Source organism: Struthio camelus, chromosome 4 (assembly GCF_040807025.1).
Source record: "Struthio camelus isolate bStrCam1 chromosome 4, bStrCam1.hap1, whole genome shotgun sequence".
NCBI classification, from domain to species: Eukaryota; Metazoa; Chordata; class Aves; order Struthioniformes; family Struthionidae; genus Struthio; species Struthio camelus.
Genome location: NC_090945.1, coordinates 32,081,566 through 32,098,722, shown reverse-complemented (window position 1 = coordinate 32,098,722; position 17,157 = coordinate 32,081,566). Strand labels below are relative to the sequence as shown.

The 17,157-nt window shown below is 40.5% G+C and overlaps 1 protein-coding gene across 3 annotated transcripts in view; it reads left to right on the top strand.

The window, feature by feature from the left end:
• Window positions 1–16,201, top strand: part of SLC7A11 (solute carrier family 7 member 11) — a 61,052-nt gene extending 44,851 nt beyond the window's left edge. For 2 of the 3 annotated variants that reach the window (XM_009689311.2, XM_068942075.1), the window contains exons 7-12: window positions 2,634–2,757; window positions 3,937–4,040; window positions 4,520–4,616; window positions 7,319–7,468; window positions 9,199–9,376; window positions 13,948–16,201. In XM_009689311.2, coding sequence (XP_009687606.2) covers window positions 2,634–2,757; window positions 3,937–4,040; window positions 4,520–4,616; window positions 7,319–7,468; window positions 9,199–9,376; window positions 13,948–14,015 — 721 coding nt within the window. In that variant the 3' untranslated portion in view covers window positions 14,016–16,201. The other variant, XM_068942076.1, reaches the window with a different exon arrangement.
• The last annotated feature ends 956 nt before the right edge of the window (window positions 16,202–17,157 follow it).

Below are 17,157 nucleotides of genomic sequence, written 5' to 3'. Positions count from 1 at the left end.
TCTAAGGTCCTGCTCCTGCTGGGAGAGGAAAGGAGATGTAACCCAAGTGCTTATTTCACTCAGAAGCTTAGAAGTCACAAAACCCCTTATGCTGCTCAAGGCATGAGTTGTGATCTTCAGGCTTTGCAATGAATGGTACTTTCTGACAAGTTCTAGTTTGTTTTCGGGGGATTTTTCTGGTTGTTATTTTTACTATGAACAGGGTTTAGTGCTGCTCACCATACTGAGGCAGGATTCAGTGCTAAGGACATTCATGTTTGGAAGTATGGGGGACAGTTCCTTGTTTTAAACACCATTTGATTTTAGAGGAAATAGGCTGGGATTTAAATTAGAAGCACTGCATAGTACTAGGCTGTATGAAGGTTGGTAAGTGTCTGAGATGCAGGGCAGAAGGTTTTAACCCAAGCAGGTGAACATTTAGGCTGCTTGAATTCAATGGTAAGAATGGTGGTTGCACCTAGCAAAGAAAGCGACCAGATATTTGATAACAGTTAGAGTGGGCAAGATAGTTTGTTAAGTTTGATAGATGATGTGGTTTCAGTCATTGAAATGGTATTTGTGAAAATAGTTCAAATTTACTATTTTTGGCTGGAAACTTTCTTTAATGCTGAGGTTAGTGCTGGTTTATCCAATAGCTCAGTAGTTGAAAGGTTCATCCATGGGGTAGAAGATGTAATTAAAATTTATGTTCTGGGAAGATTTGAAACCTTATTTCCTTACCTTGAATCAGATGCTGAGGGGATTGAACTCAGTTTACTCCAGGTCAGGTAAGGAGCTTAACCAAACTGGCTGTAAAATATTTGGCAATAGAGCTACAGAAACATTTTTCACGCAGCCATATTATTGACATACAGTTTTGTACTATTTCTTGAGTCAGCAGCTTTGCAGATTTCTAGCAATAGAGCACTTGTATTCTGGGTTATCTGCTCTGGTCCTTGCCATTGCCTTCCGCATCGAAAAGTGCATCCTACAGACTGACTGGCTCCGCTCAGTCCAGCTTCTTCACCCGAAACTGTGCGCTTGAGGTAGTGTAGGGTTAATGCAATGTTGTCGTGCCTACCCAGATAAGCTACTGCGATACAGCACGGTCGTCTTTCCTACTTATGTGTCTGGGTTAATATGGTATTCGTCACCAAGGTTTCAAAGGTGAGCAAGATGGGCAACGGTGATATTGCCCCCAACTTTATTTATTTTTTTAGGCTCAGTTTATAGCTTCCTTTCAGCTCTATAAAGGCATCCTTTTGTCAAGTATATCTCTGAGAAATAAGAATTAGTGGTGAAGAGGATCCTTAAATTCTGACCCACTTGTATTTCTTTGAGGAAGAAAATCAGCAAATAATAGATCTTCGTGTTGGATTCCAAAAGTGACCTTGTCCCTTACTAGTGTCCTTTGGGACTGTGCTTGCAGTCTCTTCTGGTATATCAAAATTCCTCATTTATCTTTCCCTTCTCTTCCTTGATCAGGCAACCCTTGATCAGGTTGCTCGATGTAGCAACCTTTGCCTGTCTTCACAAGCAATCTTAATACAGTGAACTGGAGGGAAGGGGCTCTGGAGGAGCAGCTCCCGGCCTCTCCTCAGAGGCAATGCACATACCCGTCTGTCAAACAGCAGCTTGCTGGCTGGGAATTAAGGAAGCAAACATCAGTTTCAGATCTGACTCTCATCTTGGTGTGATGCAGGTATCATTTCAGTCTAGCAGTGATACTGCATGGAAAGAAACTAGAGCAGCACTGAGAACGTCCTAGTTTTGTTCTTTGTTTGAATGTTTGCCTGTAGTATGACTTCGGACAAATTCACTGTATCTCACTTTGCTTCTGTTCCTCTCCTTTAAAATAGGAATAATTCTTATTTTTTGCTTCCCGTCTGGGAGGACATGCTATGTAAAAACTAGACGTTATTATTTATTTGTGTGTTATTGTTTCTTTGTCTTTTAGCGAAGATGTCAGAAGTGAAAATTGGTACTGTTCCTGTTTGTGGGACATATTCTGCTCTCATAAAGTGAGACAGATCACTGGGATGTGGTAACATGTGTGAGGGAAGAATTGCAGAGAGGAGGAGAGAGCAGGATTTTGCATGTGGGACATTTCTCATCATGGCAAGATGCTGTACCCCCGGTCAGGTGGAGAGGCACCGCCTGCCAGCCGGTGTGTCACCTTACCAGGCACTGGGGAGAGGGCTGCTACCTTGGGCCCCTGCCATGGCTGCCACTGCACCTGCTCTCCAGAGAGACCCCGAGCCAAATTACCTGGGCTGTTACCCACCTTATTGCTGGTTCAAGCACTGACACCTGCGGCCTTCCTAGCTGGGCTCAGCTTGGACATAAATACAGTTAGGCAGCTCTGACCTCTTAGGGGGCATACTTTTTGTCTAAGAGACATGGGGACCAGAGCATCTTCCCATCCCAAAAAGATTCCTCCTTCCAAAGGCTTTCTCACCTCTGCTTTGTTATAAAGCTGACTATTTGCTTTGTCTAGCTGATGCGTTATTTTCACTAGTAGTCTCTAATTATGATATTTCTGGATCACTAAATATGCATTCACCATCATTAGTGGCGGCTTCTCATGTTATTTGTTTCATGTTCAGGGAATAGCAACCAGATTGCAAAATAATGAGCTACCTTGTGTATTTCAGAAACATACCCCTCGCAATATGCATTTCAATGATTATCGTCACAGTTGGCTATGTGTTAACAAACGTGGCTTATTTCACTACAATCAGTGCTGGGGAATTGCTGCTTTCAAAAGCTGTAGCAGTGGTAAGTTACAGAAGAAAAATACAAAGCTATATCCCTGCTGCAGTTTTGTTTGTTGATGTATTCTTATTTCCAGGGAAAAAAATCAGTGGGACACATCCCGTCAGGCTTGTTTATGGCTTCTCTTTTGCATTAGCATCCAGGTGAACTTAGTTCAATTCTTTACTGATGAATGGGATTGCACTTAAGGCTATTGATAGTATTTATAACATAGTATTAGCCCATCTTTATTTACTTGAGATAACAAAGTCAATGGGACTTGAACTTACAGCAAATACACACTTGAAAAATTCTCCTCTAAATTGTGGGCTGATCTCTTGGGAAGCAGCGAACACGGAGGGATTTGAGGAAGTGGGAGCTCTGCACTTGCAGTAAAGTTGTCTCTGCACAACGTGTGCCCTGAGTCATTAGGAAGGGGGCTGGTGTGAATATTGGAGCTCATTTGGGAAGGAGCTGCAAGGCAGCATGGCTTGGAAATGCTACTTTCATTGTTTTTTCTGAATTGTGGTGATGACACTGATTTTTATACTCACTTATCTGAACTTGCAATGAAGAAACAAAATTTTGCAGTACTTTTTGCATGTACTTTCCAGTAATGACACTGCTGTGGCTTTTTCAAGTGATGTAGCATTTAAAAGATTACCAAATTCTGTAGCTCAGGGGAGATTTAGAAGCACAACATTTTGCAAACCTCAAGAAAATTAAGCACGTCTTCTGCGGTGCCCAAAACCCAAATTGAGGCTCTTACTGTAGCCTAGGACAACGAAACGTGCATGGATGGAATATATTGTTGAATGGTATCAGCTAAGTAAATTGAAGGCTATAGAAAAAGCTATTAGGTATGCAGATCAGAATTTGATCCATTTGACTGGCTCTTCCCTTTGAAGTCATAATGATCGAAACCAACCTAAATTAGGGCCTGATTCCACCTCTGCAGCATTGCTGCAGCTGGCAGTCTGCCATATGCAGTCAGGTACTGGGTGTGAGTGGGAGACTTTGTCCACAGTAATGTTGATGTCACAGAAAAAAGAGGTACCAAATGCGCAGAACAAGTTTCGGTGAGGGATGCAGAAGGGGTTATGAATAAACTTACAATACTTGTTAATAATTTGTTAATAAAGAAAAATTGCTTTCATGTTTTATGAGGGAAAAATCACTGCCTATTTCTCTCTTTTCTAACAGACATTTGCTGAACGTTTAATGGGAAACTTTTCTTTAGCTGTACCAGTATTTGTTGCTCTTTCCTGCTTTGGCTCTATGAATGGTGGCATTTTTGCTGTCTCCAGGTGAGCAAATGCTAATATTACTGGGCTTGAAAGGCATGGGATATGTTGGAAAGTGGGGAAGGGAGAAGAGGATTCATTCCTTTATCAGGAAATGAAAAATGACTATAATGTTTACCATCTGTGGGGATTTTTCCCCCTTTGTTCCTGTTGGCTTTAATATCACATTATTGAAACCCTTTGAACAGTTTGAAAATGGATGCCTTTGAGTGTAGCATTTAATGGCCTCTTTATTTCATATGAAGGAGGAAAACTGGAGGAAAAATATTCAGCAATTTGAAACACTGATAATGGTGTAAGGAGGGCACACATTCAGAGATAGCTTTGATTTCTGCGTATGGGCTTCTCCTGCTACTCTTTTCATTCCAAATATCTTAAACAAGCCTCAGAAGCACTGCTGTGCTCTATGACTTTCATGAGCTGCTTTGCCTAGTCACAGTAATGAGCACATTTAAAGTCTGTCCGCATTTATTTCCCACCAGGATGTTCTTCGTTGCCTCCCGCGAGGGTCACCTTCCGGAAATCCTCTCCATGATTCATGTCCGCAAGCACACTCCTCTGCCAGCTGTCATTGTTTTGGTAAATCATACAAACAAATGTTCCTGCACGAGAATTCATATTACAGCCTTGCTCCGGAGGATTCAGAGAGAATTTGGGCACTGCTCGAGTCTCATTTATTAATATATATCTGGGCTTTGGGCAGGGTGGAGGACAGGAAAGAGAGGGCTGAGACTGGGGAGTTGTCTTGTTCTCTCCTCTCCTTTTGGCAGCAGTGTTTGACTGCCTGTAGCTGCTACCTAGCCCAGGTCTTACGGCCCTATTTCTAAGGACCTGCTAGTGCTTAGCTAGTTCCCTTTCAGAGAAACAAGTTCCAATTAAAAAAAGAAAAAAAAGGAGGGGGGATTCATTTAGCTGAAAGTGCAGCTAAACACCAGCGTCTGGGAGCACCCTAAAGGCTCATTATACCACTTCACAGTGAAAAATGCAAACAATTATACACCAAGATAATGGCGGGGGAACCCTCAGCAGTGCAGTGTATTGGTGATTAGAAAATGAGCAAGCATGTGCCTGGGCAATAGTCTGTGAATTTTCTGAGGACAAACACCAGAATTATAGAGGAAATCCTGTTACTGATTTCTGCAGTAGAAGCAGAACTAGACGCTGGCCATGATTTTGCATTGCAGGCCAATTTGCATAGTAACTTATTAGGACAAAACGTCAAAATACAGGCCTCGAGCCAGTTTGCATAATGCCAAGTGGATGTGCACTTAATATGCAAACTCCTCTGGAAACTTGTGGGCGTTCAACCCCTTTTTTGGGACCAATGACTATAATGTGTCTGGGCAGACCTCTGCACCCGAGCGGACCTCTAATCCCAGTAGAAGATGTGTGTGCGTATGCGAGCGTACGCTAGCATAATCAGATGCTTATACTGGGATTTAAATCCGGTTTTGTACCAGAATTCTGAAAGTGCTCTTTTGGGGTGCTAATTGAAGTGTTAAGTTTTATATGCACGCATATAACTGTAGGCATCCAAATTTTTGAAGTTAGGTAACATAATTATGATGAAAAGTTTTAATGGAATTCATTTTACATAAACTTTACTTCACATTTTATTTATTTGGGTTGAACTAGTCACATCTTTTGTGTAAAATGCATTGACTGTTTTCTCTGGAATAAAATGCAGTGAATATGTTAATGCATTTTTTTTTCTGAAAACAAAGTTTCTACTATTGCATCTGGTCCTGTTACACCAGTGCATTAATTTCCTTTGAAGAAGCCACAGATTCTCATACGAAGATGGCATTCCTTCAGAAATTGTCATTTTCTTCTTGCTTCCATACAAGTAGAGTAGTTGCAGGATATATTCTGTGCTGACAGTCTGCATTTTAGCATTTTCTTGTTTTATTTTTCCTGCAGAGGTCTAAACACTGAATGGAAAGAGCTCTCAAGGAGAAACTGGAAAATGAACATGTTCATTTTCTTAGCCTTGGGAAATAAAAAAAAGTCTTTAGGAATTAAGAAATTTGTGTATTACATATATGCTAGAATTTGATAGATTTGTGTATAGTAACTCCCAAGAAACCATGCAATCCTGTTGTAACGCTACTTTATTTCTTTTCTCAATAGCATTCCTTCACTCTCCATGGCTCTTTGTTGTATTATCATGCTTATAGCCAAGATTTTAAACTTTTAGGGCCTGAGTCTATATGGAAGAAATCCTGCCCAGTATAAGTCGGTGGTAAAATTTCTGTTGACCTTTACAGGAAAGGAGTTTGTTTAATATCTGTATGTAAAGAACCAAGCCCTTTGTAAGTCATTAGAGGTTGGAAGCTAGAGCCCCGTATGTGAAATATTGATCCTTTTTGCTCAAATCCATGCTGTCTTCAACTGCTGAAAAAGAGGGGGAAAAAAGGGAGGGGGAAGTGAGGCTTTAACTCGAGATAACTAAGGTAAGTTAGTTTTCTTGATATAAAGATTTAGCCTAGCTGCCTTGTTATAAACCTACAGAGACTGTCACCACCAGGATCTTCCATTTTTCTGAACATGAGGCTCTAGTAAAGGAGACTCATTCCTTCATCCCCAGATGACAGGTCTGTGTCATTTCAGACGATGTGTCTCATTGGTCAAGTGTGGACTGCCCTTCATAGTTGATCCAGGCCTCAAATGTTTACCTTTTGTCCATAGATTACCCTGAAATAGATCTGTGTAGCCTGTAAAAGTCATCTAACTCGAGGTAAAGCGCTCGAGTTTATCCATAAGCCTGTGCTTGCCTCACAGAGACACTTTACGTATCTCAGAACACCTTTTTAATGAGGAAATGTATTTATCCTAGTGTTGTCTCCGCTTCTTGCTGTTCGGTAGCCTCCTGAGTGACAGTTAAATGCTCCCTCTGCTTAGAAGTGTTTGCATTTCAGGTGTGCAGTAAGCCTACACCCTGCAAGCCTGAAAGGCAAGCTGCAAACGCGAACTGATGTCAACCCCATGGGCACAGCCAGCGTCCCTTGGCATGGAGCTCACCTTGACTGGGCCCTCTTCACCCACTCTCTCCGGTGGGCCTGGGGGACTGGGCAATTTCCTCTTCTTCCCCAAGACACCTGGCCACCTCAGCTAGATGTTGATCACGCACGTGGTCACATGCAAAAGGCAAGTCTGGGGCCCTCAGGTGTCCCCAGGAGAGGCTGCATTGCTTGTCCCCATGGGAAGGTTTGCCCTTGCTGCTGTAAAGTAATAGAGGTCAAGCCACTGAAACTCTCTGATGCCCTGAATTTCTTTTGCAGCACCCTCTCACAATGATAATGCTATTCAATGGGGATCTCTACAGCCTCCTGAATTTCCTCAGTTTTGCCAGGTGGCTTTTTATTGGACTGGCAGTTGCTGGGTTGATTTATCTCAGATATAAACGTCCTGATATGCCTCGTCCTTTCAAGGTAACCTCCGCTCTTGCCTGTTTTACATGAATCTTTCTCCCTTGTATCTATTGTGTAGCCAGACAGTAAAGGAGCATTTTCTGATAAAAAAAAAAAGTTAACCTCCTTTTCAAGAAAAGTAGAATTAATAGAAAATAGTCTTTTCGCTGAAGAGTTTCCTTGTGTTTCCCTGCAAGATCACCAGGGTTACCCTGGCTGCGGTGTCTTCTGAAAAGATAATTCTTTCCAATTCCCTGGTGGTTGTTGGGGAGCAGTTGAGGTTGCTGTGTGAAAGTGAAGATGTTTGCTCAGTTTTGCCCGCCTCTCGTGTTGAGGCAGTGTGACGCAAGTTGAGGTCTTTATACTCTAACAAGCTGTGTGAAAATACCCCTAGTCCTATGTACTCACATAGGCTTCACACTGCAAATATTAGGGTGACAAGTGCCAACCTGATTTGCAGCCAGTCCTCAATTTAATGTCTGCCCTGATAAAGGCCTGAATAATTTTGCCTCCAGTATTCGTATCAGGCAAAAGCATTAATATTAAACATTTATCTTTCATTTACATTGCCTATGCCATATAGAGTATGCCAATTTGATGTGCAAATAAGTTCCTGGTCGTTTTATTGTGATAACTGGGACTCGCAATTGATTTGTGGACACCGTTGTGAACCCCGAAAGAAAATGCTAATAGCACAATAGTTATTTTGGTCTTGATTCTGTCACTCTTCTTGTTTATTGTAAGTAGCATCTTACGAAGTAAATTGTCCCATTGTGTGTATGGAAAGATAACGTCCATCGTGAATAAAAGTGGAGGAATCTTTCCCTATTTATACATATAGCCAAGAAGCCTATTTTACAGAGGACTAAGAATGCGTGCTGTTGCGTTCTTGTAGATATATCAGCAAATAAGAAGGTCAATGGCACAACCCATTTTACTTTAATTACAAAAATGCTTTGCCAGTGCACAAAAGAGTAATGCTTCAAGGCATGAAAGGAAGGGAATAATCTCCAAGGAATTCTCCAGTTCTCCATTATCCCAAACATCTCACAAGCCATGCCCATAGGCATTTCCTTCTGAGAGGTGCTAAGACAGTGCTCGTAGTGGTGTTCTTGAAAACTGAGAGAATTAATTTGGTATTGCTATTTTTTGTACTTTGAACGCTGACACTGATAACACTATCAGTCATGCTATCAGAAAGTGCTTTTTCAGTAGCTATCGGTTGCATAATACTATCAAATATCTTTATCACTAGTCAAATGGTGTTTCATTTGCTCTCCTCCTGTCAGATTTTGATTTTTACCTTGGCAAGAAAATCAATATGTTCTTAATAGTTTTAAAAGGTGACTTGAGCTCCTTGCTGTGTTTTAAAATGCTTTCTAATAGGTAATTATCAAAGAGGAATTCTTTACTGCAGTGAGTGCTGCTTACTTACCTAATGGAGAATTAGAGAAAGGACTTTTGCAATGTAACATATTTACAGCCCTTACATTTTAAAGGATGTAAAGCAGTACAGTATTTTGGTATGTAATTAAAAGACTGCTGTGGTACTTAATGCATAGCCCTCTGCTTAATTTGCTTTTTGCAGTTGCTTGCACTTTGAATGCATGTTCTAGATACTTGTATTTCTCTGGAACTATCCTGTACTACTGGGTTTTATCCAATTTACATTGCATGGAACATTAAATGCCATTGTTGTTCAATAACAAGGTCAATGTAAAGTAATGGTTGTTTGTGTGCTTTTCTTTCAGGTGCCTCTATTTATACCAGCACTGTTTTCTTTCACCTGTCTCTTCATGGTTGCACTGTCACTTTACTCTGATCCAGTCAATACAGGGATTGGATTTGCAATAACCCTGACTGGAGTTCCTGCCTACTACCTCTTTATCGTATGGGACAAGAAGCCAAAGTGGTTCAGAAAGCTCTTACGTAAGTCCCCATAGGACTCCTCTCCTCCTCGCCAGCTCTGGGAATTTTTCAGGGAAATATTCCCCATATTGTGAAATCCTTTTGAATGAGTGTCTCTGCTGCTCTGATCCTCGGGTGACAATGCACGTTTCTCCTTGGCGAACGCTATAGCATTGGTCTGCCAGTTGCAATCAGTGTCAGCTAACTAAAGAGATTTACAGCAGTCTATTCCTTCAGCTACAGAGAGTCACTGATGTTTTTCCCAAGCAAAAGGTGCTTCAAATGACTGCATGTCTCTCCCCTGCTCCCTTCTCCCCTTCCTCCCCTACAAACATCTGATTCCTTTTAAATCACTGACCTCCTTCCACTGGCCATTTGCCTATGCTAATAGAGGAAGTATTTCCTGATAGGGAAATTGTTATGGAAACTTAAACATCACAGTTGTGATGACAGGGCAGGCTCTGTACTTGCTTTGGGACTGCACATCTGTGGGCCCCAGGGGAGTATTTTAGAACGGGACAGGCGCCGTCTGGCTTGGTATGGTGGGTGTATTGTCGTTAGCGACAGCTTCAGACAAAAGGATGACAAAATACACTGTAGCTGACACACATCTGGGGAAGCTGTTTCTGTGTTTCATAAAATGACTTCCAAGGGACTTGGCTATAGAATTTCACACCTGAAATGCACTGAGGATCATTCTGATACCATTTCTGAAAGGTTTTAAAAGCATTTGTGAAAGTTTTGGTGTGTTGGAAAAGTTATCTGAAGCACTTCAGTTATAAACAAAAAATACCAGTACTTTTTATTTTAAACCCCTCATTCTTTTTCTTTATTTGTGACTCAACATGATATGAGTTTACCAAAACTGAGGCAACTTCATACTTACATATTATTTGGAATGACGTGGGGATGGGTAGAAAGCTTCAGTGCAAATGAAAACAGCTGCATGCAAAAGGACATTATATTAAATAGTTTTTAATTGTCTGTTTATGTTTTCTCAGCCTGGATATTTAGGGACTAGGGAGTATTCCCTTATCAAACCCAGGAGATTTTTCAGCATTTTCTGTTAAGTCTCAGAGGTTTTGGAATAGTTACTTGAATCTCTGGCCACAGGATGCCAGTGTTGAACTGCATTACTTGAGTGAGAGAAAAAATATTCTCTTTAAGGTAGACTGGATACATGTGAATGTTTTTCTGCCAGCTGTGACAATGAAGCAAAATCTTCCAGCTTTTCAGATAACACAAAACTCTCCTCCTAGAAAGAAGGCCAGATGCCTGTGTAATACATATAGACACACTGTACTAGCTCAGAGGAGAAGTCAGCAGACACCAGTCAGTGGGTGAACCAACTTGTTTGCTTTGCCATTATTATTCCCCAAATAACAACAGTAATGAGAGAAAAGTGATGTTGACATTTTTGGGGTGGAGCAGAGTGGCGATCCACTTGATAAATAAAAACATTTCCTTTTTTCTCAGAGTAAGCAATAAATGCTCTCCATGGAGTCTTCATAAAAACCTGAATTATTTTGTGAAAGTTAAGGCTGCTCCACTGTATAGCCTGAGAGCATTTTTCAAAAGCATTGAATCAGAATCAATTCATTTAAGGTGCCTGTGTGAGGTATGGGAAACAAAAGTCATTGGGCAACTGCAAGCTTGATGTTCTAACCCTGAAATAATATGCAGGGCTTTAGATGAACTTAGAAATGAAGGGATAATTCCAGACACTGAGGTAAATGGACAACATGACAAAATGTGATTGTCATTTACCAACGGTAGATTTTTGACAGATTAACTGGGTAACTTTCTTTGAGAAGACAACTGATTTTTCTTGACAAAGGAAAACATGATAGATCTAATCTACACAGACTTGAACAAAGCATTCTGTGTAGTACTACAGGGGAAGTCAAAGCTTATTAGCCAGAACATAGCGCCGTGCTAACAAGACTATTCCCAGGCTGCTTCATCCACGCAGCTCAGCACGTGAACAGAGCAGGGGGTCCCTCCCTAGCTATTTGCAAAGTCACCTTCAGAGGAACTTGACGTGTTCAGCTAGCTGGAGATGGTTCTGAGATGAGAGGTGACTGCTGCTCGTAAACCCCATGGGGAACGTGTTTAAGTAAAGGACAGCACTTTGGTGCAAAAGCACATAGGTACAGACCAGCCCCCCATAACATGAGATTGGAAATTAAGGATGGGGTTTGTAATGATCAAAGGAGAGGCATGTTGAACAAACACAAGGAATAATGGGTAGAAAGACCCTGGGTGAAGATGGATCATGATCAGTTTACAAAGGGGATTTCAAACTGGCCACGCTAGCAGAGCCCTCAAATGGATTATCCAGGAAATCCTCTCCAAGTCTAAATTTCTTTTGCACTGCCCATTCTTCTTGCTAAACTACTATGTTAAATAAAAAAACAACCCAATTGGTTGTGAAGTTAGTAGGGTCTGGGTGGTGCTCTGCAGTAAGAATAACATTTCATTTTCTCCTCTTCCACAGGAATTTTACTGTGGCACCAGACGTGCTTGCACAAATCATTTCCAGCTAGAATAGGCTTCATTTGACCACTGCTTTTTTGATTTTTGTAGAATTAATCTGAAAATGAAAAGAATTAAGTCTAGCGAATCCTACAGGAGCAGGCAGATCGTTGCATACAAGGACATGGCATCAGCAGCAGAACTCTTACATTTGGACTTCCTCAGTTGAAAACCCAACCTTTATTTCTTTGTAGTGGACTGAACTGGGAAGAATTAAAGGTTGAGTGCTGGCTTCTTCATAGCCTGAGTCGATACTGGACAACAGATTTTCTGTTTCTGTAACAAATTACTTCTTTAAGGGTTATTTACAAACACCACTTGCCACTTGCTCACTCAGGATATAGTCTTATGTACTCAGTTTACTTCTCTTTGTTGAGCTGGTGATGCGGGCCTCCACAGGAATTCATCTCAGCACTATGCTGCCCCAGTCTTATACGTATCCAGTAAATTTCTGCTTTCTTTCCTTTCCCAAGCTTTATTTGGTGCTTATAGATAGCAGCTCAGGTTTTTTTAATAAAGGTTGCCCACTGGACCTTATTTATAGTGAGTTCTCCTGTTGAAAGGGAAAAATGGGCTTTAAAATAGAAAGAAAACCAATCTTTAGTCTCTTGGTATGAATAAGAAGCTGGTCTTATTCAGCTAGCGGTACCTAGCAACTCTAGGTACCACTCAAAGCAGATGGTATAGGCCTGGCTACAGATTGAACCAAAAAAATTACACAAGCAGACTCCCCCTCCCGTATTTGGCTCCTGCCAAAATGTGATGCTTTGCTCATGCTTCAAGGCAGCGCAGAGTGATGCTCTGCTGTACGAAAACAGAGACTACTGCCTGCCTGCAGCCACGAGGAGGACAAGGTCTTGCAGCAGGTGACTCAGTCCAGTTAATCAAACAGGATATTAAACTCACAGCCAGATCTTCAGAAGCCTGGGCTTTCCATGCCCTTCTCCAGGCACTATTACACTATAGCTTGGCTTGATAGAAACTCTTTTCTTCTTCTCCAGTTGCTCAGCCTCGAACTGGGAAGGGGCAGGAAGACAGGGGCCAGCCCCCCCTAGCTTTCTGCTGCTGGCTTTCCTCCTGGCTCAGCTCCCAGCTGGCAATCCCTGCTGTGCAGAGGGGAGGGCAATGGAGGAAAATGCAGTCTCTATCACCTCTCTGCCTCTCTGACCCCATCAGTTCATAGCCAAAGGGCAACCGGGCTTGCATTGAACCTACGACTCCAGAGAGGAGAGCAAAAGATGGTACAAATTGTGTTAGACAGGAGAGCAGGAAAGTGGATTCAGCTCGTGTCTTTTGTGAATTACACCGTGTTTTACCCCTTCTTGCTTTTATATTGGTGTCAATGCCAACAGGTAGTTGGCAGGCAGACGATGGAAAATCAGAACTTTCTCTTACAGTAATTCCTGCTGTTTTAAAATGGGTTATTTAAAAAAAAAAAAGTGGTAAGCAAAAAGAGTGGTAAGCAAATGTTCTTTTACTATTCGTTAGGTAAATTATCTATTTTCTAAACAGAAAATCACCAAAAGTACCAAAAGCAAAGAAATGGCCACAGTGTCAAACAAATACCATGAAGTTACTTCATGGGCATGACATTCTTAGACCTGTGAAGAGGCTTTATAATTGTCATTTCCTTTTAGTTTTTTTCTTTCTCTTTTAATTGGGCAGATTTTGGCACAGCTGAATTAACTTGTTTGAACTCTTTCAGAGTTTTATTTCAACACTGCAACTTTGTTAAAACTAAATAGTTGTGCAGAGTAGTCATGCTCTAAATTAGTCTTTAAAGACATACATACTTTTATTGGACAAGTTTATGCCTATCTGCTATTATTGCATATGCATATCTTTGGCTTAGAGGCAAAGGAAACATGGTTAAAAAGAAAAATGTTATGTGAGACACTTATCTATGCGCCAGGTATATACAACTGGTAAGAACAGTATGTGCAAGTAGGATGTATAGCAACTAAGATGATTTTCCTGGTTGCTTTCCCTTCTCATCCCCCACCCCGTCCCAATGCTGCTCTCTAAAATCTTCTCTATGTTTGCTTTTATCTTTGCAGACAAGGTAACTATAACACTGCAAATCATCTTGGAAGTTGTCCCATCAGAGGAAGATCAGAAATCATGATCCTCATGTACCTGAAAATGCAGCTTTTGGCTTGGTGTTTCATTTCAACCTGAGGAAGAGGGTAGGGAGATTTCTTCCCATCCTAATATTCTGCAAACTGGAAAAACAAGTCACAGCTGAGATGCATGCTGAATGAATCAGTTACCAGAGCTGTATTTTCTCATGTCGCAAAGTTTCTTAACGTGGTTGGTTTATATGTAGAAAGCAAGAACAGAAACTGCAAGAGAACACCTCTCTCTGCTATTTCTTCTATTACAGTGTCATATTTTAACAAACTGTAGGTTCTTCAAACTAGAATTTTTGTTGCATTATCACTGAAAATACGTTTAAGCAATGTTTAAGTAATAGTCGGGTATACTGTGAAGAATGTATCCTGCTTGCTGTCCTGAAGAACCTAATTCTCACCAGAGAAAGGGTGAGATAAAGCTGCTGAGTTTCAGCTAATAATGTTCTTCCCGTCACTCCGACTGGCAGCCATATTTACTTCTTTTGTCTCACTGGGAGCACCAGCACATTGATGTAGAAGTACAATGGTTTCTACCACCTTTGCAGTGGCAAGTTCAAGGTTAATTTGTTCCAGAGTTTTTATAACAAAGCATATAGGAGCATCTTCTGAGAAGGAATATTTCTGCCAGTGGGGCAGGCAGCTTTTAGCCTTGGGGCAGGAATTTCATATCTTTTAAAGTTTCTACCACTCTGATAATTATTACTATTTCTACTGACGTTTCTTTGGGTACATATATATAGGAAATACAGCAACAAAGTAATCGCCTTCAAACAAGTAAAACAAACCGTTTGAATGTGACCTCCACTGGTGTACGAATATTTTTCTATCTGGAAACATGTGGACCTGCAGGTATCAGTCAGGCAAAACTGCTTTTAAAGTTTTATATAGCTGTTGGTAGGCAGACATGAGTAATAGTCACTGGTTTTATAATAAGTGGCAATTCTGTACAGATATGGCAATAAATGTAATACTATTTTATGAATAAGATGTAAGGCAAGCTACAGCAGGTTTGTTGATTTGAGTAGGACATGTGCCTAAACTGTAGGCTTTTATTCGAGCACATTCCAATTAACTGGGCTTTCGAACACCAAGAAAGAGGTGCTCTGCCAGTATCTCCTTCCTGGTTTTATCTCAGCTGAAACAAGGAGAAGCTATCAAAACTGATAAAATCACACTAAATTGAAGTTTCATCTTCAGAATCATGTTTAAACTGAGGTTTGGCTCTAATCTGAGTTGAAATTTTGCCCTTTTTATTAAAAATAGCTGTGGATAAAAGACATTTTTAATGCTTAATACTGCTGTTTTATATTGCTAGTCAAAGACTACTCAACCTTAAGATTAAGGTTTGTTATTGCTCTGTTATGAAGATGTTTAAATATTCAATGCACTACTTCTAGAACTGTTTGCTATTAGTAAGTTGTATATTTCATCAAAAATTGTATGAAATTAAGACAGCAACATTAAACTTCCTAAATTGGGAGGAAAGCACAACTAGTAGCCAGACCACTACAGTAAAGGGAGACTGCATATTGTATATGTATTGTATATATCCAGAAAAACTCCTACCATTTTAAGGGTGTACAGTAAAATGTCTTAAAATCTATACATGTTTCTTCTTACCTGTATTTCTATGGTGGAGCTTCATAGAAATAGAGAAATGGAACTAACTGATTATGTAGAAGAGAAGTAATTTAAGACACAGAAAACAGATTACAAAATATTTTTTCTTTAAATGTTTTCTGTTTACAGTAACTTAAAGTGTTATTTGAAACCTTGTTAGACAAACATATTGAGATTTTTATGTTGGCAACACACGTGTCTCATTAGCATTTACGTTTGAGTCAGGAGTGGGCTTCTGAGGCCGTGTCCTGACCATCCCCGTTCAGCACGTTTTAGCTCATGTTGCTGTGGTGCATCTTCAGAGCACACAACTGCATTACTCTCTGATGAAAGGAAGCTGCCTGGAAGCACCACCTAACGCGCTCCTTTGCTCATGGACGTTCAGTGCATCGCACCAGAGCTGGTCCGAAGCAAAACCTCCTGCAATGGTGATGGCAAGGATGCTGGGTCTTCAACGTCCACTCTTTTAACTCCACATATTCGCTCCTAATGCACCACGTTACCAATTTAGGCACAGCCAGTGTTAACTTGTAGAAATAAATGGTCTCTGTAAGTTTAAGTGAGTATTGCTTTTCTGTTTTTCCCAACGTGGACTTTGATGTTCAGAAACGTTACTCAAGTCTGATTCAGTGATTGTTTTTTCCTAGGTTTATTTTCATTTAAGGGGTTAATTTGTCCCTTAGGAGATCCTATGACTCATTAATTGTGCAGTTGTGTATTTTAGGAACAGAAAAAATATTCTGCAAAATAACAAACCAATTTTTGAAAATGCACACAGATTCTAATTTCAGATTTAGCTTCATTAGCGTATACAATCACAATATAGAAATGTTTTAATGGGATTTCCACTGTGTTATAAAAGTCAGCGTTACGGAGTTTTATGACACCTGGAAGCTGTGCATATGCCAACAAAAGGAGGGGAAATGGGTAACAGAAAATTAAAAGGAGGCCTGGAGATATTTTTTAAGACTTTTTTTTAAAGTATTGTCTTCAGCTTGATAAAGGAAATTCTTCTTCTAGAATAAAAGCTATGTATATATATTATATTTATATTTCTTATTAGGGCCTGAAGCAGTCAGGGCAATGAGACTACTTTTGTGAAGAATTTTAGCAAACTTTATTTTTCCTTCTTTTTTTTTTCTGCCTATCATGCCTTATTATCAAATGGACTTTATCTAAACATAAATTTCTTTGTGTTAAGGTGGGTGTTGATCTTTTCCTTCTTTGAACTTACTGGTCTTCTGGGGCTTTGTATACACAGAAGTCCTGCCAGAGGCAACAGATGTGAAAATTTTATCTGAGTAGCAAATATTTATGAGGTTTAGTACATCTCTTGGAGAAACAGTTCAATATTTGAAGATGCTGTCCTACCTTTGCATCTCCTGATTTGTACTGTGTAAGGCGTAATTTTATCTGAGGGGCACATTTTCGTTTCTGAAGCCTGCTCCTAGCTCTCCATGGACACAAGTGCAGCCACATTTCCCACAGTGCTATAGGCGTCAGGTCTGTCCCAGC